Source organism: Lampris incognitus, chromosome 1 (genome assembly GCF_029633865.1).
Source record: "Lampris incognitus isolate fLamInc1 chromosome 1, fLamInc1.hap2, whole genome shotgun sequence".
Taxonomy (NCBI): Eukaryota; Metazoa; Chordata; class Actinopteri; order Lampriformes; family Lampridae; genus Lampris; species Lampris incognitus.
This window is the reverse complement of record NC_079211.1, coordinates 154,004,119-154,031,902: the sequence shown is the minus strand read 5'-3', so window position 1 is coordinate 154,031,902 and position 27,784 is coordinate 154,004,119. Positions and strand designations below refer to the sequence as shown.

The window sequence follows — 27,784 nt, the reverse complement described above, 5'->3', positions numbered from 1 at the left end:
GTTAACATCGAGAACGATCAACATCAGAAGCAGAATCTTCCAAGGGGACTCACTATCACCACTGCTCTTTTGCCTTGCACTAGCACCACTCAGCAATCTACTGAACAACAGCAGCTATGGGTACAAATCACAGAATGGCAAACTGACCCACCTGTTCTACATTGACAACCTCAAGACATTTAACAAGGACGACAATCAGCAGAAGGGTCTACTCACCATCGTCAAGACCTTCAGTGATGACATCAAGATGGAATTCGGAATCGACAAGTGTGCCAAAGCCACTTTCAAGAAAGGAAGACTTACCAAGACTGCAGACGTAGACCTTGACACTGACACCATAATCAAAGAGCTAAACCAAGATAGCATATACAAGTTCCTAGGAGTAAATGAAGGAGACGGCATACAACACTCAACCATGAAGGAGAAGATCCAGAAAGAGTACCACAGGAGAGTGCGTATGGTACTGAAGAGCAAACTCAATGCCGCTAACAGAATTGAAGATATCAACACCATAGCGATACCTGTAGTGACATACAGCTTCAACATCATCAATTGGAAATTGAACAACATCAAGAGTCTAGACACCAAGACAAGAAAGATGCTGACCATGGAGAAGATGCACCACCCGAGAGCAGATGTCAGCAGGCTGTACCTACCAAGAGCTTCAGGAGGATGAGGCCTAGTCCATCTCAAACTGACCTTCAAGACTACCACTATCAGGCTGGATGCATACCTGACAAAAACAGATGACAAACTCCTCCAAATTATAAAACATCAGATCTACTCCATCAATAAAGAAGCTGTGCAATTCAAGAAAGAGCTTGATGTCCCAGAAACCCCACCAACAGAAAACGAGGCAATTTACCATGTATGCCAAACGAGTGAAGCAGAAGGCAGAACACCATGGCCAGCAGCAACTGCAAAAAACCTGGGAGGACAAAGCAATATATGGGAAGTACCCAAAAAGAATGAAAGATGCAGATGTGGACCAACAAAAGACACACCAGTGGCTGAGGAGCACCGGGCTGAAAGCAGAGACAGAGGGCCTGATAATCTCTGCACAAGACCAGAGCGTGGCAACCAGATCCTATCACCATCGCATCATCAAAGATTGAACAGACCCAAAATGCAGAATCTGTGGAATGTACGAAGAAACCATCGACCACATTGTCTCAGGCTGCCCGGAACTGGCAAAGACTGAGTACATGTACAGGCACAACAAGGCAGCAGCATACCTGCACTGGAAGATCTGCAGGAGTTACAAGATCAAGACGACTGAGAAGTGGTACGAACATCAGCCAAAAACGGTCACTGAAAACAATGATGTCACCATCCTCTAGGACATGCCTATCCAAACTGGCAGAGAGATAAAAGCCAACAACATCATTATCAAGGACAGGCTGCAAAAGAGGTGCATGCTCATTGACATGGCAACACCTTCTGAAAAAAAAAAAACACCTCAGTGAAAGTCACAGAGAAGCTGACCAAGTACAAAGACCTGGAGATTGAAATCAACAGGATGTGGGGAATGAAAACCAAACAACACCAGTGGTCATCGGAGCTCTAGGACTCATGAAGAAGGGAATGGAAAAGTTCACCAACTGTATCCCAGGCAACATCAACATCTGTGCAGTCAGAAGATCGCCCTACTTGGAACAGCCCACATATTACGACGAGTACTGTCAATCAAGTGACATCTGCCCTATAGTGCCTCAGGTCCATAGTTTGGATCCGGCTCTACAGGATGTAAAACACGAAACACGAAAGAAACAATAATAATAATAACTAGACCTGCAAGCAGGCATTAACGGGGCCCAAGCCCCCATGTAAGTCGGATCTGGCTGTCTGTAGTTGAGCTGTTTGATTATTAGATGGATGCAAGTCTCAGTCTTAAAGAGCGACGGTGGTCGTAAAGCTGTCCGTCAAGATGGTGTATGAGTATGGTTGTGGATATAGCGTACAACTATTGATAATATATGAAGTAAACAAAGGATTATTGATGAAACTGGAATAGTTTATTAACATCATGTGGGTTGGGGCTCAAAGAAAAACAAAATATTTGTCTAAAAGAATATAATAACATTTACGGATAACGTGGGGAAAATGAGTAGTATTAGGCTATATATACTTTTTCAACAATATTGAGTTTTAAGTATTGAATAATAAAAGTCGAAGAGCATGTAGGATGTTTTTTAGGAGCAGCACAATTCTAGTGTTCATGGACGCAAGTCTCAGGCTGACAGGAGAGAAGAGGTTGTCTTCCACTAAATTCAGAGTGTTTCTTGGCAGTCTTGCAGTGAGTTATTCAATAAAGTGTGACAAATGTAGCCTGGTGTAAACCTTGCTCTGAGGTTCAGTGAACTTATTTGTATTTTAATTAAAACTTTTGAAGTGGGAGTATGAGTATATAATGAAGCATGAGTATGTTGCATCTGAGTTTAGCATCTATGCAGTGAATGCGTGAAGCCGTCATCAGTAAACTGTGATTAATTCTTAATAGACGTAGCTAATGGCGGTGTCTGAGCCAAAGATGTGAAAGCAGAAGGTTATTTTACAGTTTTTCATGTGTAATTCTGTGAGTTGTTTGTTGATTTTGAAAGAAATGTGTAGTTATACTACTGTAGTGCGTTGTATAGCAGTGTCAAAGGGCAGTAGAGTGGACTTGGGGTGATAATGATTTGCATTATAAACTTTCCTTTACTGAAGGGTGCTCACAAGAGTACATAGCTGTTAGCTGCAAAGCTTAATTTTGATCACACTGACAGGCTACAAGTAGTTTGGATATATAATGTTAGCGCATTTCATGATTTTGCAGCACAGCGCCGCCTAGTGGCCACTTAACACTAAATACTGCACAGAACCTCAGGGAGTCATGACTTATTAGTGGACTGTAGAGGAGCTCAAGCAGGAGTCGTGACAACTTTCTCTTTCGGCTACACAACGTGCACCATTTATTCCTTCCACCATTACAACAACCCGCGCAGCGGAAGTGCACCGCTGTCAACCCGAACCGAGAAAACAGCAGCTGTAAACTAACGTTCCTACCAGCTCAATAAGGGGAATTATGTATCTCCATAACCACTACAGGACCAAGTTTCGTGTTAATCGGAGTTACTGTGAACAAGATCCGCCACCTTGAATCAATAGCATAATTGCTGCTAAAGAGCTGCATGTTGTCCCTAATACTTGAAACGCTTATAACACAAAAACCGTTGGTGATAAAAATCTGAAAAATTTCACACATCGTTCTGGTAGTGTCCTGTCAAATATTTAGGAATACTTTGATCAGAGCAGCAGCCTTTAGACTACAAATTATACAGCGCTACCTCACAGGGACTGATGATGTGCTGTGGAGACCTCTCATGAGTGCTATTTTAAAGAAGGTACAGGGTTTGGGTCTAGGCGCTTCTTTGTCTCTAACAGACTGTGTTTTTAAGAACATGCATGACCTGTCACCCTTCTATCAAGGATTGTTTAAAGCTTGGACTCTATTCAAGTGGTGCAGACTGGAGCCTACAGCATTTCTGTTTTGGCTCCTGGAAGAACCCCTAATCCATGGGGCCAGACTGGACGTTCAGGATGACAGTAAACCAGGTTTCAACTGGAGGCTATGCTCAGCTGGAACTGTTAAGTTGAAGCACATTGTGGATGGTGCAGGTCCAATGCTTCTTGACACAGAGGCAACGGCTTCACTGCTGGGCTTGAGGTCCAGCAGACACACCAGAGACATTCTGAATGCATGGCTTAGAAGACTCACCAGGGAGGAACTGGACATGCTGCATGACTATGCCATTGGAACCGAGGCTCCTGATAATGGAGATCCGTTCCCCGAGTTGGGCCTTCAAATGGACCAAACTGGTCTGACAAGACCTCTGCTGGTGCCAAATTTGGCTACTGAAGTGGACCTTTATATGTTAGATAGTAAGGTCTTGTACAAATGCTGTGTTGTTGCCATGAACAAGAAAACACTGAATGAGAGAAAGGGCACTATATGGAGAACAAGGCTAAAAGTGGCAGATGATTGTAAGCCAGTGTGGAGGGTGCTGTAGAAAGCCCCGCTGAACAAAAGGTCAGGTGACTTGCAGCGGAGGATCCTGCAAGGAGCGCTGGCAGTCAACAGTTTCATCTCTAAGACTGACCCAACTGTTTCTGTTAAGTGTCCTTTCTGTCAGTCGCCAGAGACCATGTTTCATTGTTTGGTGGAATGTGGAAGACTTCAGGTGCTCTTCGAAGCTCTACAGATCATATTCTCACACTGTGATGAATGATGGAGTGAAATTGTTTTTATCTTTGGTGCTGGGGACAAGAGGAAGGATGCGGAAAAGTGGCAGCTGCTAAATGTTGTAGTGGGGCAGGCTAAGTTTGCGATTTATAGGAGCAGGAAAAGTCTGATTAATACTGGTTCGGAGGAAGACTTACTTCCGTCGTGCGTTGCAAGGGTGAAGGCGAGAGTCCGAGTGGACTTCAGCTTCTTCACCCTAATGAACAACTTGGATGAATTTATTTCGTGGTGGTGTTTTAATAAAGCTGTTTGTTCAGTCATGGAGAGGCAACTGGTGTTTCATTCTGTTTTTGCATCATATTTCTTTTGACCCTTCGGGAGTATGTGACTTGGACCACTGTTCCAAAAAAGAAAGAAAAAAAGGAAGACTTTTTTGGACGTCTTAATGTGAAGGAGTTGCTCATGTTGATGTTGTGAAATGGATGTGCCTTGTTGGTTTTTTGTTTTATGTAAATTAAAGAGTTTTTAAAAATTCAAAATTCTCTCTGTCTGTCTGTCTGTCTGTCTTCATCTGTCTTTCTCTCTGTCTTTCTCTCCGTCTTTCTCTCCGTCTCTCTCTGTCTGTCTGTCTGTCTGTCTGTCTGTCTGTCTGTCTGTCTGTCTGTCTGTCTGTCTGTCTGTCTTCATCTGTCTCTCTCTGTCTGTCTTTCTCTCTGTCTTTCTCTCCGTCTCTGTCTGTCTGTCTGTCTGTCTGTCTGTCTGTCTGTCTGTCTGTCTGTCTGTCTGTCTTCATCTGTCTCTCTCTGTCTGTCTTTCTCTCTGTCTTTCTCTCCGTCTCTCTCTGTCTTTCTCTCCGTCTCTCTCTCTCTGTCTGTCTGTCTGTCTGTCTGTCTGTCTGTCTGTCTTCATCTGTCTCTCTCTGTCTTTCTCTCCGTCTCTGTCTGTCTGTCTGTCTGTCTGTCTGTCTGTCTGTCTGTCTGTCTGTCTGTCTGTCTGTCTGTCTGTCTTCATCTGTCTGTCTTTCTCTCTGTCTTTCTCTCCGTCTCTCTCTGTCTTTCTCTCCGTCTCTCTCTGTCTGTCTGTCTTTCTCTCCGTCTCTCTCTGTCTGTCTGTCTCTGTCTCTGTCTCTGTCTGTCTTTCTCTCTCTCTTTCTCTTTCTCTCCTTCCCTTTCTTAGGGAATCAGAGCATCGTGGCAGATGTCCTGCAGCAGGAGAGATGGTTGAAGTCCTGGTAATGAGTGCAGCTTAGTTAGCTCAGCCTTTACCTCCATCACTACAGCCTCCATGTCATGGCTTCTCTCCTGTCAGCCTCCTGTCAGCCTCCCGTCACCCTCCCGTCAGCCTCCCGTCAGCCTCCCTTCAGCCTCCCGTCAGCCTCCCGTCAGCCTCCCGTCACCCTCCCGTCAGCCTCCCGTCAGCCTCCCGTCACCCTCCCGTCAGCCTCCCGTCAGCCTCCCGTCACCCTCCCGTCAGCCTCCCGTCAGCCTCCCGTCACCCTCCCGTCAGCCTCCCGTCAGCCTCCCGTCAGCCTCCCGTCAGCCTCCTGTTGGTCTGTCGGCCTCCTTTCAGCCTCCTGTCAGCCTCCTGTCGGCCTCCCGTCAGCCTCCCGTCAGCCTCCCGTCAGCCTCCTGTTGGTCTGTCGGCCTCCTTTCAGCCTCCCGTCAGCCTCCCGTCGGCCTCCCGTCGGCCTCCCGTCAGCCTCCTGTTGGTCTGTCGGCCTCCTTTCAGCCTCCTGTCACCCTCCCGTCGGCCTCCTGTCACCCTCCCGTCGGCCTCCTGTCACCCTCCCGTCGGCCTCCTGTCGGCCTCCCGTCGGCCTCCCGTCACCTTCCCGTTGGCCTCCTGTCACCCTCCTGTCGGCCTCCTGTCGGCATCCTGTCACCCTCCAGTCAGCCTCCCATCGGCCTCCTGTCACCCTCCCATCGGCCTCCTATCACCCTCCCGTCGGCCTCCCGTCGGCCTCCCATCACCCTCCTGTCACCCTCCCATCGGCCTCCTGTCACCCTCCCGTCGGCCTCCTGTCACCCTCCCGTCGGCCTCCTGTCACCCTCCTGTCGGCCTCCTGTCACCCTCCCGTCGGCCTCCTGTCACCCTCCCGTCGGCCTCCTGTCACCCTCCCGTCGGCCTCCTGTCGGCCTCCTGTCACCTTCCCGTCGGCCTCCTGTCACCCTCCCGTCGGCCTCCTGTCACCCTCCCGTCGGCCTCCCGTCGGCCTCCTGTCACCCTCCCGTCGGCCTCCTGTCGGCCTCCTGTCACCCTCCCGTCGGCCTCCCGTTGGCCTCCTGTCACCCTCCTGTCGGCCTCCTGTCACCCTCCCGTCGGCCTCCCGTTGGCCTCCTGTCACCCTCCTGTCGGCCTCCTGTCACCCTCCCGTCGGCCTCCTGTCACCCTCCCGTCGGCCTCCTGTCACCCTCCCGTCGGCCTCCTGTCACCTTCCCGTCGGCCTCCTGTTACCCTCCCGTCGGCCTCCTGTCACCCTCCCGTCGGCCTCCTGTCACCCTCCCGTCGGCCTCCTGTCACCCTCCCGTCGGCCTCCTGTCGGCCTCCTGTCACCCTCCCGTTGGCCTCCTGTCACCCTCCCGTCGGCCTCCTGTCGGCCTCCCATCACCCTCCTGTCGGCCTCCTGTCACTCTCCTGTCGGCCTCCTGTCACCCTCCCGTCGGCCTCCTGTCACCCTCCCGTCGGCCTCCTGTCGGCATCCTGTCACCCTCCAGTCAGCCTCCTGTCAGCCTCCTGTCACCCTCCTGTCAGCCTCCCGTCGGCCTCCTGTCAGCCTCCTGTCACCCTCCTGTCACCCTCCTGTCGGCCTCCTGTCGGCCTCCTGTCAGCCTCCTGTCACCCTCCTGTCGGCCTCCTGTCACCCTCCCGTCGGCCTCCTGTCACCCTCCTGTCAGCCTCCTGTCGGCCTCCTGTCACCTTCCCGTCGGCCTCCTGTCACCCTCCTGTCACCCTCCCGTCGGCCTCCTGTCGGCATCCTGTCACCCTCCAGTCAGCCTCCTGTCAGCCTCCTGTCACCCTCCTGTCAGCCTCCCGTCAGCCTCCCGTCAGCCTCCCGTCGGCCTCCCGTCGACCTCCCGTCACCCTCCTGTCACCCTCCCGTCGGCCTCCTGTCACCCTCCTGTCGGCCTCCTATCACCCTCCCGTCGGCCTCCTATCACCCCCCCGTCGGCCTCCTGTCACCCTCCCGTCGGCCTCCTGTCGGCCTCCTGTCACCTTCCCATTGGCCTCCTGTCACCCTCCTGTCGGCCTCCCGTCGGCCTCCTGTCACCCTCCTGTCGGCCTCCTGTCACCCTCCCGTCGGCCTCCTGTCACCCTCCCGTCGGCCTCCTGTCACCCTCCCGTCGGCCTCCTGTCGGCCTCCTGTCACCTTCCCGTCGGCCTCCTGTCACCCTCCCGTCGGCCTCCTGTCACCCTCCCGTCGGCCTCCCGTCGGCCTCCTGTCACCCTCCCGTCGGCCTCCCGTCGGCCTCCTGTCACCCTCCCGTCGGCCTCCCGTTGGCCTCCTGTCACCCTCCTGTCGGCCTCCTGTCACCCTCCCGTCGGCCTCCCGTTGGCCTCCTGTCACCCTCCCGTCGGCCTCCTGTCACCCTCCCGTCGGCCTCCTGTCACCCTCCCGTCGGCCTCCTGTCACCCTCCCGTCGGCCTCCTGTCACCTTCCCGTCGGCCTCCTGTTACCCTCCCGTCGGCCTCCTGTCACCCTCCCGTCGGCCTCCTGTCACCCTCCCGTCGGCCTCCTGTCACCCTCCCGTCGGCCTCCTGTCGGCCTCCTGTCACCCTCCCGTTGGCCTCCTGTCACCCTCCCGTCGGCCTCCTGTCGGCCTCCCATCACCCTCCTGTCGGCCTCCTGTCACTCTCCTGTCGGCCTCCTGTCACCCTCCCGTCGGCCTCCTGTCACCCTCCCGTCGGCCTCCTGTCGGCCTCCTGTCACTCTCCTGTCGGCCTCCTGTCACCCTCCCGTCGGCCTCCTGTCACCCTCCCGTCGGCCTCCTGTCGGCATCCTGTCACCCTCCAGTCAGCCTCCTGTCAGCCTCCTGTCACCCTCCTGTCAGCCTCCCGTCGGCCTCCTGTCAGCCTCCTGTCACCCTCCTGTCACCCTCCTGTCGGCCTCCTGTCGGCCTCCTGTCAGCCTCCTGTCACCCTCCTGTCGGCCTCCTGTCACCCTCCCGTCGGCCTCCTGTCACCCTCCTGTCAGCCTCCTGTCGGCCTCCTGTCACCTTCCCGTCGGCCTCCTGTCACCCTCCTGTCACCCTCCCGTCGGCCTCCTGTCGGCATCCTGTCACCCTCCAGTCAGCCTCCTGTCAGCCTCCTGTCACCCTCCTGTCAGCCTCCCGTCAGCCTCCCGTCAGCCTCCCGTCGGCCTCCCGTCGACCTCCCGTCACCCTCCTGTCACCCTCCCGTCGGCCTCCTGTCACCCTCCTGTCGGCCTCCTATCACCCTCCCGTCGGCCTCCTATCACCCCCCCGTCGGCCTCCTGTCACCCTCCCGTCGGCCTCCTGTCGGCCTCCTGTCACCTTCCCATTGGCCTCCTGTCACCCTCCTGTCGGCCTCCTGTCGGCATCCCGTCACCCTCCCGTCGGCCTCCTGTCACCCTCCTGTCGGCCTCCTGTCGGCATCCTGTCACCCTCCTGTCGGCCTCCTGTCACCCTCCAGTAACCCTTCCCGTCGGCCTCCTGTCACCCTCCTGTCGGCCTCCTGTCGGCATCCTGTCACCCTCCAGTCAGCCTCCTGTCAGCCTCCTGTCACCCTCCTGTCAGCCTCCGTCAGCCTCCTGTCACCCTCCCATCGGCCTCCTGTCGGCCTCCCGTCGGCCTCCCGTCACCCTCCTGTCACCCTCCCGTCGGCCTCCTGTCACCCTCCCGTCGGCCTCCTATCACCCTCCCGTCGGCCTCCTGTCGGCCTCCCGTCGGCCTCCCGTCACCCTCCTGTCACCCTCCCGTCGGCCTCCTATCACCCTCCCGTCGGCCTCCTGTCACCCTCCCGTCGGCCTCCTGTCGGCCTCCCGTCGGCCTCCTGTCACCCTCCCGTCGGCCTCCTGTCACCCTCCCGTCGGCCTCCTGTCACCCTCCCGTCGGCCTCCTGTCACCCTCCCGTCGGCCTCCTGTCACCCTCCCGTCGGCCTCCTGTCGGCCTCCCGTCGGCCTCCCATCACCTTCCCGTTGGCCTCCTGTCACCCTCCCGTCGGCCTCCTGTCGGCCTCCCTTCGGCCTCCCGTCACCTTCCCGTTGGCCTCCTGTCACCCTCCTGTCGGCATCCCGTCACCCTCCCGTCGGCCTCCTGTCACCCTCCTGTCGGCCTCCTGTCGGCATCCTGTCACCCTCCTGTCACCCTCCCGTCGGCATCCCGTCACCCTCCCGTCGGCATCCTGTCACCCTCCTGTCACCCTCCTGTCGGCATCCCGTCACCCTCCCGTCGGCATCCTGTCACCCTCCTGTCACCCTCCTGTCGGCATCCTGTCACCCTCCTGTCACCCTCCTGTCGGCATCCTGTCACCCTCCCGTCGGCCTCCTGTCACCCTCCTGTCGGCCTCCTGTCACCCTCCTGTCGGCCTCCTGTCGGCATCCTGTCACCCTCCTGTCACCCTCCCGTCGGCATCCCGTCACCCTCCCGTCGGCATCCTGTCACCCTCCTGTCACCCTCCTGTCGGCATCCCGTCACCCTCCCGTCGGCCTCCTGTCACCCTCCTGTCGGCCTCCTGTCGGCATCCTGTCACCCTCCAGTCAGCCTCCTGTCACCCTCCTGTCAGCCCCTCATGTTTGCTCTACACAGCAGATGGTGGAGGTGGGGTACAGAAGTAGTTCTGCTACTGTTCTGGTGGAAATCCCTCCTACTTAAACAACCACTGATCCAAATAGTTGGAATGGTTCAACCCACATGGTGGAGACCAGGTCATGGGAAAAGTATGAGCTGGTTAAGGAGTGGGAAGACCATTTCTCTATCTCAGCCATGTTTCAGCCACTCATCTGAAGAAGAGCTGGCTCTTCACTGACCTGCTCAGCTACATGGAGGTAGACGATGAGAACATACAAGGCCAGAAGAGCTGGCTCTTCACTGACCTGCTCAGCTACATGGAGGTAGACGATGAGAACATACAAGGCCAGAAGAGCTGGCTCTTCACTGACCTGCTCAGCCACATGGAGGTAGACAATGAGAACATACAAGGCCAGAAGAGCTGGCTCTTCACTGACCTGCTCAGCTACATGGAGGTAGACAATGAGAACATACAAGGCCAGAAGAGCTGGCTCTTCACTGACCTGCTCAGCTACATGGAGGTAGACAATGAGAACATACAAGGCCAGAAGAGCTGGCTCTTCACTGACCTGCTCAGCTACATGGAGGTAGACGATGAGAACATACAAGGCCAGAAGAGCTGGCTCTTCACTGACCTGCTCAGCTACATGGAGGTAGACGATGAGAACATACAAGGCCAGAAGAGCTGGCTCTTCACTGACCTGCTCAGCTACATGGAGGTAGACGATGAGAACATACAAGGCCAGAAGAGCTGGCTCTTCACTGACCTGCTCAGCTACATGGAGGTAGACAATGAGAACATACAAGGCCAGAAGAGCTGGCTCTTCACTGACCTGCTCAGCTACATGGAGGTAGACAATGAGAACATACAAGGCCAGAAGAGCTGGCTCTTCACTGACCTGCTCAGCTACATGGAGGTAGACAATGAGAACATACAAGGCCAGAAGAGCTGGCTCTTCACTGACCTGCTCAGCTACATGGAGGTAGACGATGAGAACATACAAGGCCAGAAGAGCTGGCTCTTCACTGACCTGCTCAGCTACATGGAGGTAGACAATGAGAACATACAAGGCCAGAAGAGCTGGCTCTTCACTGACCTGCTCAGCTACATGGAGGTAGACGATGAGAACATACAAGGCCAGAAGAGCTGCGTTCTGCATGACGGGCAGTAAGTAGCTCTACACAGACTCCGTCTCTGGGTGCTGTGAACGGCCAGACTGACATTTGAAGGTTTTGCAGGTAAAATATGAATGCCGGTAAGAATATTTCTGAAAATGTTGAACCAATATTTTGCTCGCTATTGCTTGTGCTGATGTGCAGACAGGGCAACTTGATGCAAAGATAATTCTCAGTATTTGTGGGGGGGGGGGGAGAGCAAACCACACCCCTCCTTCATCAGGGTCAAAAATCTTTTTTTTTCTTTTTTGACACATCCAAATGAAATCACACAGTGTTTCCATAACCAATTCTTCAGGTGCTAAGTGGGATCAGTTATAGATGAGCAGAAGGTGTGGCCGTGATTCCTGATGGAGCTGTGTTTTCTCTGCTAGGCCGGGTGAAGTACAGCCTTACCAGGTAGTCATCTGGTTTGATCCCAAACAGGTCCCTGAAGTAGCGAAAAGCCAGCGGGGCGTAGGTTTTGAAGCGGAAGTCTGGGTAGTGATGTGCTGGTGTCAAGTTGCTCCCTTCGCTGGCAATTGTGATGAAGAAGCGAGCCAGAAACAGACACACAAAATGGTGCATTAGTATCAATATTTCAACAACAACAACAACAACAACAACAACTTAGACCTGAAAGAGGGAGCACAGACATGGCTTTTTGAGGTGATGTAGGAGAGACACATAAGATGTCCATGTCACTAATACAGTTCTGGAGCTCTGTAACTATTCAATACATCCATCCATCCATCCATCCATCCATCCATCCATCCATCCATCCATCCATCCATCCATCTATTAGCCAAGCCGTTTATCACCATCAGGCTCGCAGGATGCTGGAGCCTCACCCAGCAGTCACTGGGTGGCAGGCGGGGAGAGACTCTGGACAGGCCACCAGGCCACCACACACACCCACACACACACACATACACACACACACACCCACACACACACACACACACACACACACACACACACCCACACACACACACACACACATACACACACACACACCCACACACATACACACACATACACACACACACACACACACCCACACATACACACACACACACATACATACACACATACATACACATACACACCCACCCACCCTAGGAAGAATTTAGTACGGCTGATTCACCTGACCTACATGTCTTTGAGTCACCTGACCTACATGTCTTTGAGTCACCTGACCTACATGTCTTTGAGTCACCTGACCTACATGTCTTTGAGTCACCTGACCTACATGTCTTTGAGTCACCTGACCTACATATCTTTGAGTCACCTGACCTACATATCTTTGAGTCACCTGACCTACATATCTTTGAGTCACCTGACCTACATGTCTTTGAGTCACCTGACCTACATATCTTTGAGTCACCTGACCTACATGTCTTTGAGTCACCTGACCTACATGTCTTTGAGTCACCTGACCTACATGTCTTTGAGTCACCTGACCTACATGTCTTTAGACTTTGGGAAGAACCGGAGCCCCTGGAGGAAACCTATGCAGACACGGGGAGAACATGCAAACTCCACTCAGAGGAAGACCTGGGACCACCCCCAGGGTTGGACTACCCCGGGGTTCAAACCCAAGACCTTCTTGCTGTGAGGCGACTGCACTAACCACTGTGCCACCGTGCTGCTCCTTTATTAATCCCCTTGGGGAAATCTGGTTCCTGCAAATGAGCCCCTCCTACCTGTGATCTGTGTACTGAACCCCTCCTACCTGTGATCTGTGTACTGAACCCCTCCTACCTGTGATCTGTGTACTGAACCCCTCCTACCTGTGATCTGTGTACTGAACCCCTCCTACCTGTGATCTGTGTACTGAACCCCTCCTACCTGTGATCTGTGTACTGAACCCCTCCTACCTGTGATCTGTGTACTGAACCCCTCCTACCTGTGATCTGTGTACTGAACCCCTCCTACCTGTGATCTGTGTACTGAGCCCCTCCTACCTGTGATCTGTGTACTGAACCCCTCCTACCTGTGATCTGTGTACTGAACCCCTCCTACCTGTGATCTGTGTACTGAACCCCTCCTACCTGTGATCTGTGTACTGAACCCCTCCTACCTGTGATCTGTGTACTGAACCCCTCCCAGCTGTGATCTGTGTACTGAACCCCTCCTACCTGTGATCTGTGTACTGAACCCCTCCTAGCTGTGATCTGTGTACTGAACCCCTCCTACCTGTGATCTGTGTACTGAACCCCTCCCAGCTGTGATCTGTGTACTGAACCCCTCCTACCTGTGATCTGTGTACTGAACCCCTCCTACCTGTGATCTGTGTACTGAGCCCCTCCTACCTGTGATCTGTGTACTGAACCCCTCCTACCTGTGATCTGTGTACTGAACCCCTCCTACCTGTGATCTGTGTACTGAACCCCTCCTACCTGTGATCTGTGTACTGAACCCCTCCTACCTGTGATCTGTGTACTGAACCCCTCCCAGCTGTGATCTGTGTACTGAACCCCTCCTACCTGTGATCTGTGTACTGAACCCCTCCTACCTGTGATCTGTGTACTGAACCCCTCCTACCTGTGATCTGTGTACTGAACCCCTCCTACCTGTGATCTGTGTACTGAACCCCTCCCAGCTGTGATCTGTGTACTGAACCCCTCCCAGCTGTGATCTGTGTACTGAACCCCTCCTACCTGTGATCTGTGTACTGAACCCCTCCTACCTGTGATCTGTGTACTGAACCCCTCCCAGCTGTGATCTGTGTACTGAACCCCTCCTACCTGTGATCTGTGTACTGAACCCCTCCTACCTGTGATCTGTGTACTGAACCCCTCCTACCTGTGATCTGTGTACTGAACCCCTCCCAGCTGTGATCTGTGTACTGAACCCCTCCCAGCTGTGATCTGTGTACTGAACCCCTCCTACCTGTGATCTGTGTACTGAACCCCTCCTACCTGTGATCTGTGTACTGAACCCCTCCCAGCTGTGATCTGTGTACTGAACCCCTCCTACCTGTGATCTGTGTACTGAACCCCTCCTACCTGTGATCTGTGTACTGAACCCCTCCCAGCTGTGATCTGTGTACTGAACCCCTCCTACCTGTGATCTGTGTACTGAACCCCTCCTACCTGTGATCTGTGTACTGAACCCCTCCTACCTGTGATCTGTGTACTGAACCCCTCCTACCTGTGATCTGTGTACTGAACCCCTCCTACCTGTGATCTGTGTACTGAACCCCTCCTACCTGTGATCTGTGTACTGAACCCCTCCTAGCTGTGATCTGTGTACTGAACCCCTCCTACCTGTGATCTGTGTACTGAACCCCTCCTACCTGTGATCTGTGTACTGAACCCCTCCTACCTGTGATCTGTGTACTGAACCCCTCCTACCTGTGATCTGTGTACTGAACCCCTCCTAGCTGTGGCCAAGTCATCTATGGGAACCCAGATTAACTGGCACGGTTTCTGACAAACTGGCCTGTATTAAGTTGCGGGCCTGGAGACAGGCGAGGGGCTCCGGTTACTGGATCTGAACAGTACCAGCACACTGGAACACATGAGACTGGTGCCCCGTTTTCTGTAGGAGGAACAAAAGGAGAAAAACTAGCAATAACCCACATTGTTGTGTGGTTGATTGTGCTCGGAAAGTCCAGACATTCTCCGACTGGCAAAGCTCACATGCAGACTGGCCCCGTTTCATAACTGACCCGTGTGCCACCGGGCCACATCACACGGCTGGAAGGACGTCCGGTCAGGCTCGCGGGACTACACTTTGGGACCTGTGTTGAGAAACCTCACACTTGCTAACGACGGGTTTTATTTTCCAGGACACCGCTAACAGTTGTTCGGACCGGGAGGGGTTAGTCTTGTTTACTGGGGGAACGAGGCAACAATGCTGGCGTTATGTTCGGCTGTTATGTTCTGGAATGTTCTGGAATGTTCTGGAATGGGATCCAGGCAACAGCGTGGCTCTGCCGTGAAACATTATACCTGTGATTACCGCTGAATGAAATCTAGCTGTTCTGTTTAAAGCATGCAGGCAAGGACGGTTGCATCCAGAAAAGTGGGCAACATGCATCCGGGTAGCGTAGCGGTCCAACACAGGGACCGCCGGTTCAAATCCCCATGTTACCTCCGGCGCGTCCCTACACACACAATTGGCCGTGTCTGCGGGTGGGAAGCCGGTTGTGGGTATGTGTCCTGGTCGCTGCAGTGGAGCCTCCTCTGGCTGGCTGGCTGGCTGGCTGGCTGGGGGGGGGGGGAGCTGGGGGGGAGTAGCGGGATCCTCCCACGCGCTACGTCCCCCTGGTGAAACTCCTCACTGTCAGGGGAAAAGAAGCGGCCGGTGACTCCACATGTCTGGGAGGAGACATGTGGTAGTCTGCAGCCCTCCCCGGATCAGCAGAGAGGGGGTGGAGCAGAGACCGGGACGGCTCGGAAGCGTGGGGAAAAGCAGGCAATATGAAAATGGATGGCTCCAATCCTCCGCCTTGGCTGAGTTAAGCTGGACATTTAAGAAACACACACCAACGACGACATCCCTCTGAGTAGGCTTACCACAAATCTAAATAAATATCGCTTCCCAAAGGAGTGGTATTGACAACAAGTCACGTTATGTAGGAGTTAAGTCATGTTTACTTGTAACATAATGAATTTTAGACTGGACTGTAAATAAGTCGTCAAGTCCAGTCCAGTCCAGTCCAGTCCAGTCCAGTCAATGTTACTTGTATAGCCCAATATCACAAATGACAAATGTGCCTCATGGGGCTTAACAGCAACACAACAGCCCGTCTCTACGTAGACCCTCTCGTCGGGTAAGGAACACCTCCCTAAAACCCTTTGGCAGGGAGAAACACAAGGAGGAGGAGCTCTCTCCCAAGACGCACAACGTGCAACAATGTTGTGTTTACACAGTTTACACGATACAACACGGAAATAGGAAGACACAATGACAGTGGAATTATCTGCTACATGAAGAAGATGATGAGGAGGAGGAGGAGGATGATGCCAAGCAGCATCCAGACAACACATAACAATCACCGCGATTACAGTGCTTTGTTTACTTCCGGGTAGAAGCCCCTTTCCACTACACTGGCTTCTTGTTGCCGTTTCCACATTGTACCACGTGTGTGTGTACCACGTGTGTGTGTACCATGTGTGTGTGTACCACGTGTGTGTGTACCACGCATGTGTGTACCACGTGTGTGTACCATGTGTGTACCATGTGTGTGTACCACGTGTGTGTACCATGTGTGTGTACCACGTGTGTGTACCATGTGTGTGTAGCATGTGTGTACCACGTGTGTGTGTACCACGTGTGTGTGTACCACGTGTGTGTGTACCACGCGTGTGTGTACCACGTGTGTGTACCACCTGTGTGTGTACCATGTGTGTACCACGTGTGTGTACCATGTGTGTACCATGTGTCTGTACCACGTGTGTGTACCACGTGTGTGTGTACCACGTGTATGTGTGTGTGTGTACCACGTGTGTGTGTACCACGTGTGTGTGTGCCACGTGTGTGTGCCACGTGTGTGTACCACGTGTGTGTACCACGTGTGTGTACCACGCGTGTGTACCACGTGTGTGTACCACCTGTGTGTGTACCACGTGTGTGTACCATGTGTGTGTACCACGTGTGTGTACCACGTGTGTGTGTACCACGTGTATGTGTGTGTGTACCGTGTGTGTGTACCACGTGTGTGTGTGCCACGTGTGTGTGTACCACGTGTGTGTGTACCACGTGTGTGTACCACGTGTGTGTACCACGTGTGTGTACCACGTGTGTGTGTACCACGTGTATGTGTGTGTGTGTACCACGTGTGTGTGTACCACGTGTGTGTGTGTACCACGTGTGTGTACCACGTGTGTGTGTGTGTGTACCACGTGTGTGTGTGTGTACCACGTGTGTGTGTGTGTACCACGTGTGTGTGTAGCTGTAAGTGCAGCGTGTCTGCTGTGTTGTGTCAGCACAGGACAGGGCACGGCACGGCTGAACAGACATCAAAGAAGGTTGACTCGGTTCAGCCGGACCCAGTGTTTCCAGACATGGGGTCCAGGGGGGTATTCCAGAAAGGAGGCTCAGCGAACTCGGAGTCTGTCCCTGAAGTCTGAGTGGACTTCCTGGGAGACGGGAAAGTCCGAGTGTCCGGCTCCAGAACAGCCGATCTGAATGAGTTCCACCTACGCTGACTATGTGCACCCGGAGTTCCCGCGTGCACAAGCACAATAAAAAGCCATCATCAATGGAGCCCCGATACCACGAGTCACCATGGCAACTGACAGGAAACGAGCGAGTTATCTCACCCTGATTGGGTTGGAGGTGTTAATGCGGGCCTATGGCGACTATGAATATATGCTGCAGAAGCAGCAGGGAAGGAGGGAAGGAGGGAGGCAGGGAGGCAGGGAAGGAGGGAAGGAGGGAAGGGCAGGGAGGCAGGGCCGCCTGGGAGGCAGGGAAGGGCAGGGAGGCAGGGAAGGGCAGGGAGGCAGGGAAGGGAAGGGAAGGGCAGAGCCGCCTGGGAGGCAGGGCCGCCTGGGAGGCAGGGAAGGGCAGGGAGGCAGGGAAGGGCAGAGCCGCCTGGGAGGCAGGGAAGGAGGGAAGGAGGGAGGCAGGGAAGGAGGGAAGGGCAGGGAGGCAGGGCCGCCTGGGAGGCAGGGAAGGGCAGGGAGGCAGGGAGGCAGGGAAGGGCAGGGAAGGGCAGGGCCGCCTGGGAGGCAGGGAGGCAGGGAAGGGCAGGGAAGGGCAGGGCCGCCTGGGAGGCAGGGAAGGGCAGGGAAGGGCAGGGCCGCCTGGGAGGCAGGGAGGCAGGGAAGGGCAGGGAAGGGCAGGGCCGCCTGGGAGGCAGGGAGGCAGGGAAGGGCAGGGCCGCCTGGGAGGCAGGGAAGGAGGGAAGGAGGGAGGCAGGGAAGGAGGGAAGGGCAGGGCCGCCTGGGAGGCAGGGGAGGGCAGGGCCGCCTGGGAGGCAGGGAAGGGCAGGGAGGCAGGGAAGGGAAGGGAAGGGCAGGGAAGGGCAGGGCCGCCTGGGAGGCAGGGAGGCAGGGAAGGGCAGGGCCGCCTGGGAGGCAGGGAAGGGCAGGGAGGCAGGGAAGGGAAGGGAAGGGCAGGGAAGGGCAGGGCCGCCTGGGAGGCAGGGAGGCAGGGAAGGGCAGGGCCGCCTGGGAGGCAGGGAAGGGCAGGAAAGGGCAGGGAAGGGCAGGGAAGGGCAGGGCCGCCTGGGAGGCAGGGAAGGGCAGGGCCGCCTGGGAGGCAGGGAAGGGCAGGGAAGGGCAGGGCCGCCTGGGAGGCAGGGAAGGGCAGGGAGGCAGGGAAGGGAAGGGAAGGGCAGGGAAGGGCAGGGCCGCCTGGGAGGCAGGGAGGCAGGGAAGGGCAGGGCCGCCTGGGAGGCAGGGAAGGGCAGGAAAGGGCAGGGAAGGGCAGGGAAGGGCAGGGCCGCCTGGGAGGCAGGGAAGGGCAGGGCCGCCTGGGAGGCAGGGAAGGGCAGGAAAGGGCAGGGAGGCAGGGAAGGGCAGGTAAGGGCAAGGAAGGGCAGGGCCGCCTGGGAGAACACCGCTGCAGGAGTCGATGCGTCAGTCTGCCGCTCTAGTCCACTGACTTAGCATGTACCCGTGCTGAAGCTCGTAGCGTACAGGGATAAATAACAAATGGGAATAACATCCGGTTTTTTAAATTGACGTTGGCTATTAAACAAAATAAATATTCATTCAGCGGCTACTTCAAGTGGTAATTTAAACCCCTAACAAAAGGTTGTTTGAACGCGTCCTCTCTTAATATCCCACATAGCAGACTAACACTTACAATGTTTACACATCTTCTATTATATCGCGGTCTTTTCAAATGTGACGATGTGTACATGAACACCCAATGAAATACTAATTTTAAAAAAACAAACATTTGACTTCTGCTCAGCCAACAGAAAGAAGGCAGAGGCCCGAAAAACGGGTGGAGGGCCACCGCCACCACCACCACCACCACCTCTGCCAGGGGCTGAGGAGCTGGCCCTCAGCCAGCATTGTAGCCGACCGGTTACAAATCCCAATTTGTAAAGCACACCTTCCAAATAATGGACACACACACAAAAAGAGATATATTTTCATTATTTAATTCAACAAAGGTGGTTTATTTCACAAAAACTGAACATTTAACATGTGCAAAAGTATGTGAACCCTTGTATTAGTAGCTTGTGGCTCCTCCTCCTTTTGCAGCCATCACTGCAACCAAACGTCTTCTGTAACCACTAACCAGTCTCTCACATCTGCTTATGGGGCTTTCTGCCCACTCCTCCTTGCAGAACTCAGCCAGTTGAGAGAGGTTGGAGGGACATCTGGTATGTACCAACTTCTTCAGGTCTCGCCACAACATTTTAGTTGGATTAAGGTCCGAACTTTGACTGGGCCAATCCAGAGTACGAATCCTCTTTCTCTGAAGCCATTCCTTTGTAGTTTTGCTGGAATGCTTTGGGTCATTGTCTTGTTGCATAATCCATTTTCGTCCCAGCTTCAACTCCCTGACTGACGGCAGGAGATTCTGGTCTAGAATTTGTTGATATGCCAGAGAATCCATGGTTCCTTGGATAATATGGAGTGGTCCAGGTCCAGAAGCAGAAAAGCAGCCCCAGACCTTCACATTTCCACCACCATGCTTCACTGTTGGGAGGAGGTTCTTTTCTTCATATGCAGTGTTGGCTTTTCTCCAAACATGTTGGTTTTGATTGTGACCAAATAATTCTATTTTGGACTCGTCTGTCCAGAGAATGGACTTCCAGAAGGTCTCTGGTTTGTCCAAGTGCTCTCTGGCAAAGTTGAAACGGGCAGCTTTGTTCTTTTTTGAGAGCAGAGGCTTCCTTCTAGCAACCCTCCCATGAACGTCATGGCTATTCAACTTCCGTCTGATTGTAGACGCATGCACATTTGTCCCAGATGATACCAGAGAGGTGTGCAACTCTCTAGAGGTGATGTGTGGGTTGGCCTTTACCTGATTTATTATTTTTCTGGTGCTTCTGGGTGATAGTTCTGATGGGCGTCCACTTCTAGGCAGAGTTGCTGTCATGTTGAAGGCCCTCCATTTGTAAATTATTTGTCTTACAGTGGATGGATGGAGCTGGAATCTCTTGGAGATGGTCTTATATCCCTCCCCAGACTGATGGGCTGTCACTACCCTCTTCTTCATGTCCTCGGATATCTCCTTTGCTCTCGGCATTGTTGATTTGTATGGGACCACAGTGGTTTGGTTGGTTTCCTCTCTCTTTTAATTAGTGCAGGCCAAACCCTTTCCCAAGGATGTCTCATTTCATTGGTCTGCTTAAATGATTAATTAAGCACCCAAATGTGTTTCACCACAGTCTGTTACCTGCTTGACTTAACCAATGCAGCTGGGGGTTCACTTACTTCTGCACATACACTAATTCCATGTTTCATGTAGTTTTTGGGCTACTAAAACAAGTCCCACTATACAAGTACATGAAATTGATAAACATATATCTGACATTTCATACATAAAAACTGGTAATGATAGAATAAGAAAATCATGGTAAAACAACAGAAACATCTAAACTGCTCAAGGCGTTCACATACTTTCAAGCAGCACTGTATATATCACATACCCCCCCCCCCCCCAAAAAGTTGTGGATGGTGTCATCTGCCTCGTCCAGCCTCCGACTACTGAGGCAATTGAGCACCCTGCATCTGTAAGTATTCCATACTCAGATGGTAGTTTAGAGTATTCTGAAACAGTATCTTTTCCTGCATCATAGGAGGAGGAGGAGGAGGAGGAGGAGGGGGAGGATGAAGAAACGCTGTCTGCTGCCACAGGGAGAGATCCAGAGAGACCTACAGAAGTATGTCTTAATATGATGTATAGCTACCGGCAGTTCTCTAGCCCTTCACATCCCTTATACATGCTGAGTGGGATGTGGAGTTGGCCGTGTGTACTGAAGTGATGAGCAGAAAGAACGGACAAACAACTAGAACATTCTTCTGCTTCAGCAGAACACGGCTGGGCATCACGAGGAGGGTCCATCAACTTCCACAGCACAGCCTGACCCGGTGAGCTGTTCGGTCAGTACCATGTTAAATCTGCATGTCGAACTGGAGGATGTAAATGTCGTCCATGTGCTCCCCAGTTCCCAGCTAAGGAGTTTTACAGAGTCCACCTAGTGAGGACTGTTGCAAAGACGGAAAAGGAAATGGTCTGTCTGGAGCGCCAGATCAGAACAACCGACCTTGAAATGCTGTCACTGGACCGCCAGGTGAGGTGGGTGCATTGTCACAGGTGAAACACGTTAATGGTTGGAGCTGTATTACAAACGCTAACGGTTGCTTTTCTACTTTTAGGGGATAAAGACGAGCAAAACCGATATGACTTGTTTGTCTTTATGTGACTGTTTTCCTCAGAAAAGTAACTTCTGGTAATTCTGTCCCGGACAGCCCCTCCATCCTGGACGTCTGCAGGGTGTATGGGATGGTCATCCTCAGGGTCATTCATCTGTACGGCAGGGTGTTGCTCCTCTCTAATAACTGCAATATTATGGAGAACAACACAAGACTCTCTCGCCACGTAAAGCATTTCCAACCAGTTGTGCCTCAATGTCGATGGGATTACGAATAGACGGACAATCCATGTGTGGTAGCGTGCTTCCGGTAGGAGGAGACGGGTAGAAACTCCGGGTTTCTTATAGAAAACCTGCCAGCGAGCAGGTTATGTTCACAGACTCTGTTACCATGGTGACTTACTCAGCGTTTCATTTGCCTCGCTGTCTGGAACGGATAACTCAGAGTTTCCCTCATCTCAGGGTTAACCTACTCGGAGTTTTCACATAACCCGCTTTCTGGAATACCCCCCCCCAACCCCCCGATGAACTGATTCAACCGTCTTCGATGTTCTTACTGCATTACGGAGCATGCATCAAGACTCTAACCAGCCGCTTCTGAATCCAGCTGAGTGAGTGAGTGAGTGGGTGGGTGAGTGAGTGAGTGAGTGAGTGAGTGAGTGAGTGAGTGGGTGAGTGAGTGAGTGAGTGAGTGAGTGAGTGGGTGGGTGAGTGAGTGAGTGAGTGAGTGAGTGAGTGAGTGAGTGAGTGAGTGGGTGAGTGAGTGAGTGAGTGGGTGGGTGAGTGAGTGAGTGGGTGGGTGAGTGAGTGAGTGAGTGAGTGAGTGAGTGAGTGAGTGAGTGAGTGAGTGAGTGGGTGAGTGGGTGAGTGAGTGAGTGAGTGAGTGAGTGAGTGAGTGAGTGAGTGAGTGAGTGGGTGGGTGAGTGAGTGAGTGAGTGAGTGAGTGAGTGAGTGAGTGAGTGAGTGAGTGAGTGGGTGAGTGAGTGAGTGAGTGAGTGAGTGAGTGAGTGAGTGAGTGAGTGAGTGAGTGAGTGAGTGAGTGAGTGAGTGAGTGAGTGGGTGAGTGGGTGAGGATGCACCCTTTTCGCTGGGGATCTTTACATGGGGATATGACAGCATGGGGTGGGCGTTCAAAACCCTCTGTGGGATCAGCTGCCATCCAAACCTGCACGGACAGAGTGAATCAACCCCTAAAGAGGAACATCACGTGTTGCAGGAAGACAAGACAGAAGCAAAATAGAGAGAGGGGAGAGGTGAAAAAAGGGTGCGACAGCTCGCCGTCATTCAGCCGTGCTTTCAAGACTCGCTGCCTTGCCCGGAGGGGGCGCTGTAGAGCAGGCAGGCTGAACGAACAAGGTGAAACGAGGGAGCCATTACATCAGATGGCAGACCTCGAACAGGCGGCGGCATTCCCATACCAATGTTTCCCCCGTTTTGTTTGTTGAGCAATTGTGTGATTGTTTTGTCCCTACTGACAGGCTCAGATCAGCTGATTTGATGTCTTCTGCTCATGTATCGCTCATCTTTCTGTGACCGACGCTCCCAGGCTGCACTGCGAGGACGGGGCCACGAGCTCGACTCCTACTGGGACTTTTTTTGAAAGAAAAACACTATTTTTGTCATTGTACGGTTAAAACGAAATATGTTCTCTGCATTTAACCCATCCTATTGTATAGCAGCGGTGGGCAGCCACAGTGCCCGGGGAGCAACTCCACTTCTTCTTTCCATTGCCTTGCTCAGGGGCACAGGCAGGAGTATTAACCCTAACATGCATGTCCTTTTGATGGTGGGAGGAAACCGGAGCCCCCGGAGGAAACCCACATAGACACGGGGAGAACATGCAAACTCCACACAGAGGACGACCCAGGACCACCCCCAAGGTTGGACTATCCCGGGGCTCGAACCCAGGACCTTCTTGCTGTGAGGTGACAGTGCTAACCACTGGGCCACCGTGCCCCGCCCATTTTACCGTCTTCATTCATCCCTCCATTATCCAAACCACCTATCCTGCTCTCAGGGTCACAGGGACCCAGCAGTCATTGAATGGCAGGTGGGGAGACACCCTGGACAGGCCGCCAAGCCATCACCGGGCCGACACATGCATGCACGCACACACGCACACGCGCACACGCACACACACACACACACACACACACACACACACACACACACACACACACACACACACACACACACACACACACACACACACACACACACACACACACACACACACACACACACACACACACGTCAGTACAGCCGGTTCACCTGACCTCCATGTGTTTGGACTGCGGGAGGAAACCAGAGCACCCGGAGGAAACCCACATAGACACGGGGAGAACATGCAAACTCCACACAGAGGACGACCCGGGACGACCCCAAGGTTGGACTACCCTGGGGCTCGAACCCAGGACTTTTTGCTGTGAGGTGACCATGCTAACCACTGTGCCACCATGCCGCCCAGTCTTCATTCAACAAGACGCTATGTCAACATTTGGACACCTGTAACTGGAGTCTGTAAGGCCTAAATGGGACGAATGCTTGATGGCTGACGAGTATTCTCCTGACAGCAAGAGATGAACGTAGGAGCCCAAGAAAGGCTTGCATAAACCATCCATCTGACTTCCTGTAAGGGAAAGAGAAACGACAGCTACGACAGCACGCCCTGGCAGGACATCCCCTCTTCTCTTTCTCAGCCCACCGACTTACAGAAGGGCTGCTTTGACCTATAAATGTTGGCCACATAGATGAAATGATGATGACGTTTCTTTTTGCATCGTTTTAACGTGAATATTTCCATTTGAGGAAAACTCTTCTGCTTGTTTGTACCAAGTGCAGTGCATGAGGAGCTGAGTTTGTCCGTCATCAGGCCATTTCTCAACACCCACAGTAAGAGCTGACATTACAGTAGCAGCTTGTGGCCCACGCTGTCAGGGAATCTCACCAAGCTACCACCTTAACAGTCTCTGTGGAGCAGCTTGTGACCCACGCTGGAAGGGAATCTCACCAAGCTACCACCTTAACAGTCTCTGTGGAGCAGCTTGTGACCCACGCTGTCAGGGAATAGCAGCAAGCTACCACCTTAACAGTCTCTGTGGAGCAGCTTGTGACCCACGCTGTCAGGGAATAGCAGCAAGCTACCACCTTAACAGTCTCTGTGGAGCAGCTTGTGACCCACGCTGTCAGGGAATCTCACCAAGCTACCACCTTAACAGTCTCTGTGGAGCAGCTTGTGACCCACGCTGTCAGGGAATCTCACCAAGCTACCACCTTAACAGTCTCTGTGGAGCAGCTTGTGACCCACGCTGTCAGGGAATCTCACCAAGCTACCACCTTAACAGTCTCTGTGGAGCAGCTTGTGACCCACGCTGTCAGGGAATCTCACCAAGCTACCACCTTAACAGTCTCTGTGGAGCAGCTTGTGACCCACGCTGGAAGGGAATCTCACCAAGCTACCACCTTAACAGTCTCTGTGGAGCAGCTTGTGACCCACGCTGTCAGGGAATCTCACCAAGCTACCACCTTAACAGTCTCTGTGGAGCAGCTTGTGGCCCACGCTGGAAGGGAATCTCACCAAGCTACCACCTTAACAGTCTCTGTGGAGCAGCTTGTGGCCCACGCTGGAAGGGAATCTCACCAAGCTACCACCTTAACAGTCTCTGTGGAGCAGCTTGTGGCCCACGCTGGAAGGGAATCTCACCAAGCTACCACCTTAACAGTCTCTGTGGAGCAGCTTGTGACCCACGCTGGAAGGGAATCTCACCAAGCTACCACCTTAACAGTCTCTGTGGAGCAGCTTGTGACCCACGCTGTCAGGGAATAGCAGCAAGCTACCACCTTAACAGTCTCTGTGGAGCAGCTTGTGACCCACGCTGTCAGGGAATCTCACCAAGCTACCACCTTAACAGTCTCTGTGGAGCAGCTTGTGACCCACGCTGTCAGGGAATCTCACCAAGCTACCACCTTAACAGTCTCTGTGGAGCAGCTTGTGACCCACGCTGGAAGGGAATCTCACCAAGCTACCACCTTAACAGTCTCTGTGGAGCAGCTTGTGACCCACGCTGTCAGGGAATCTCACCAAGCTACCACCTTAACAGTCTCTGTGGAGCAGCTTGTGGCCCACGCTGTCAGGGAATCTCACCAAGCTACCACCTTAACAGTCTCTGTGGAGCAGCTTGTGACCCACGCTGGAAGGGAATCTCACCAAGCTACCACCTTAACAGTCTCTGTGGAGCAGCTTGTGACCCACGCTGTCAGGGAATCTCACCAAGCTACCACCTTAACAGTCTCTGTGGAGCAGCTTGTGACCCACGCTGTCAGGGAATCTCACCAAGCTACCACCTTAACAGTCTCCGTGGAGCAGCTTGTGACCCACGCTAGAAGGGAATCTCACCAAGCTACCACCTTAACAGTCTCTGTGGAGCAGCTTGTGACGATGCCGTCCTGGTGTACAGTAACCTGGGTTTTATGGAAATGCTTGTCTGTTATGCGAATGAAAATATCGAGTCCATCAGAAAATAAATAATTTGCAGTTCTTGAATAAATATATTTAAAGAAAAAAGAGTAATGCATTTGATAGTCCACATAAAACATAACCTGTAAAGCACAGTTCAACATACATATTATCACGTGACGAAGATGAGAGGGCAGGCAATATGAAATACTGACCTGGGCAGGAAAACACTCTCCACTACATAGAAGTCTTGCATGAGGACATCTCTGTCAGGCTTGGAGGTCAAGTTGCCCACGGTGTAGCCGATACCCAGCTGAATTGCCCCTTTCAGGGCTGATGATGTAGTCTGAAGGAGGATAAAGATAATTTATTACCTTTCTACTTGTTTTACTATCAAAAAAGGCTAAAAAAGGGTAGTAACAAGGGAAGACCTGATGATGAGGAAACTGTTGCATCCTTCTTCTGATGGCAGTTCCCCATGTCCCTCCCTAATTGCACTTGGCAAATTGCCCCACTCTTCCGAGCCGTCCCGGTCTCTGCTCCACCTCCTCTGCTGACCCGGGGGAGGGCTGCAGACTACCACATGCCTCCTCAGATACGTGTGGAGGCACCAGCCGCTTCTTTTCACCTGACAGTGAAGAGTTTCACCAGGGTGACGTAGCGCGTGGGAGGATCACACTCTCCCCCCCGTCCCCCGAACAGGCGCCCCGACCAGAGGAGGCGCTAGTGCAGCGACCAGGACACATACCCACATCCTGCTTCCCCCCCGCAGACACGACTAATTGTGTCTGTAGGGACGCCCGACCAAGCCGGAGGTAACACGGGGATTCGAACCGGCGATCTTCGTGTTGGTAGGCAACGGAGTAGACCGCTGCGCTGCCCAGGCGCCCCTGCAGCAAGCTGTGTGTTGTGCTGATATTATGTGCATATAAAGCTGTGTGTTGTGCTGATATTATGTGCATATACAGCTGTGTGTTGTGCTGATATTATGTGCATATAAAGCTGTGTGTTGTGCTGATATTATGTGCATATACAGCTGTGTGTTGTGCTGATATTATGTGCATATACAGCTGTGTGTTGTGCTGATATTATGTGCATATACAGCTGTGTGTTGTGTTGATATTATGTGCATATACAGCTGTGTGTTGTGCTGATATTATGTGCATATAAAGCTGTGTGTTGTGCTGATATTATGTGCATATAATAACCCCGCCGTCTGACAGGCTGGGATGCAAAGTTCTGGTCTTGTCATGAAAACAGACTTCCGACTTCGTGACGTCACCTTCAGTATACAACGGTAGCCATATTTAAATGATCCCTGGTATTTGGTCCTTGAAAGTTCTTCAGTCCAAACCCTTTGATTGTACCCAGGACTGCAGAAAGCCCGCGCAATAGCGGGCTTTCTGCAGTCGTCATAAGAGGTACTACGGAAAGCAAGGCCGAGGCGAGGTGCTGGTCTGAGGGGTCAAGCTTTACCTTCTTGTACGTTTTCTCTCTGCTGCTGTTCCAAGACCCTCCTGTCCCATTTTCTGTCGTAGTTGACATCTGATGGAAAAACACCACGATGCATTAAAGACTGAAATGCCCGCAGGACTGACTACATAAAGCAACACTGAAACACGGTTATGCCAACAGCCCCTCAGCTTTATGAAATGGACAGTTGCCCCGGTGCCCACTGCTGCATGTTGGTTGGGAAGATAGATGGCTGCCTGCCTGGCTGGCTGCCTGGCTGGCTGCCTGGCTGCCTGCCTGCCTGCCTGCCTGGCTGCCTGCCTGGCTGCCTGCCTGGCTGGCTGCCTGGCTGCCTGCCTGGCTGGCTGCCTGCCTGCCTGCCTGGCTGGCTGCCTGCCTGTCTGGCTGCCTGCCTGCCTGCCTGCCTGGCTGCCTGCCTGGCTGCCTGCCTGCC

At 53.2% G+C, this 27,784-nt stretch overlaps 1 protein-coding gene across 1 annotated transcript in view; it reads right to left on the bottom strand.

Annotated features, from left to right (window-relative positions):
- pip5k1bb (phosphatidylinositol-4-phosphate 5-kinase, type I, beta b) overlaps window positions 1–27,423 on the bottom strand; it is a 135,074-nt gene extending 107,651 nt beyond the window's left edge. Inside the window, exons 1-3 of the mRNA XM_056280474.1 lie at window positions 27,355–27,423; window positions 26,094–26,224; window positions 11,543–11,660 (exon numbers count right to left, since the gene is read on the bottom strand). Coding sequence (XP_056136449.1) covers window positions 11,543–11,660; window positions 26,094–26,224; window positions 27,355–27,423 — 318 coding nt within the window. The remainder of the gene's footprint in view (window positions 1–11,542; window positions 11,661–26,093; window positions 26,225–27,354) is intronic.
- Window positions 27,424–27,784: the final 361 nt, after the last annotated feature.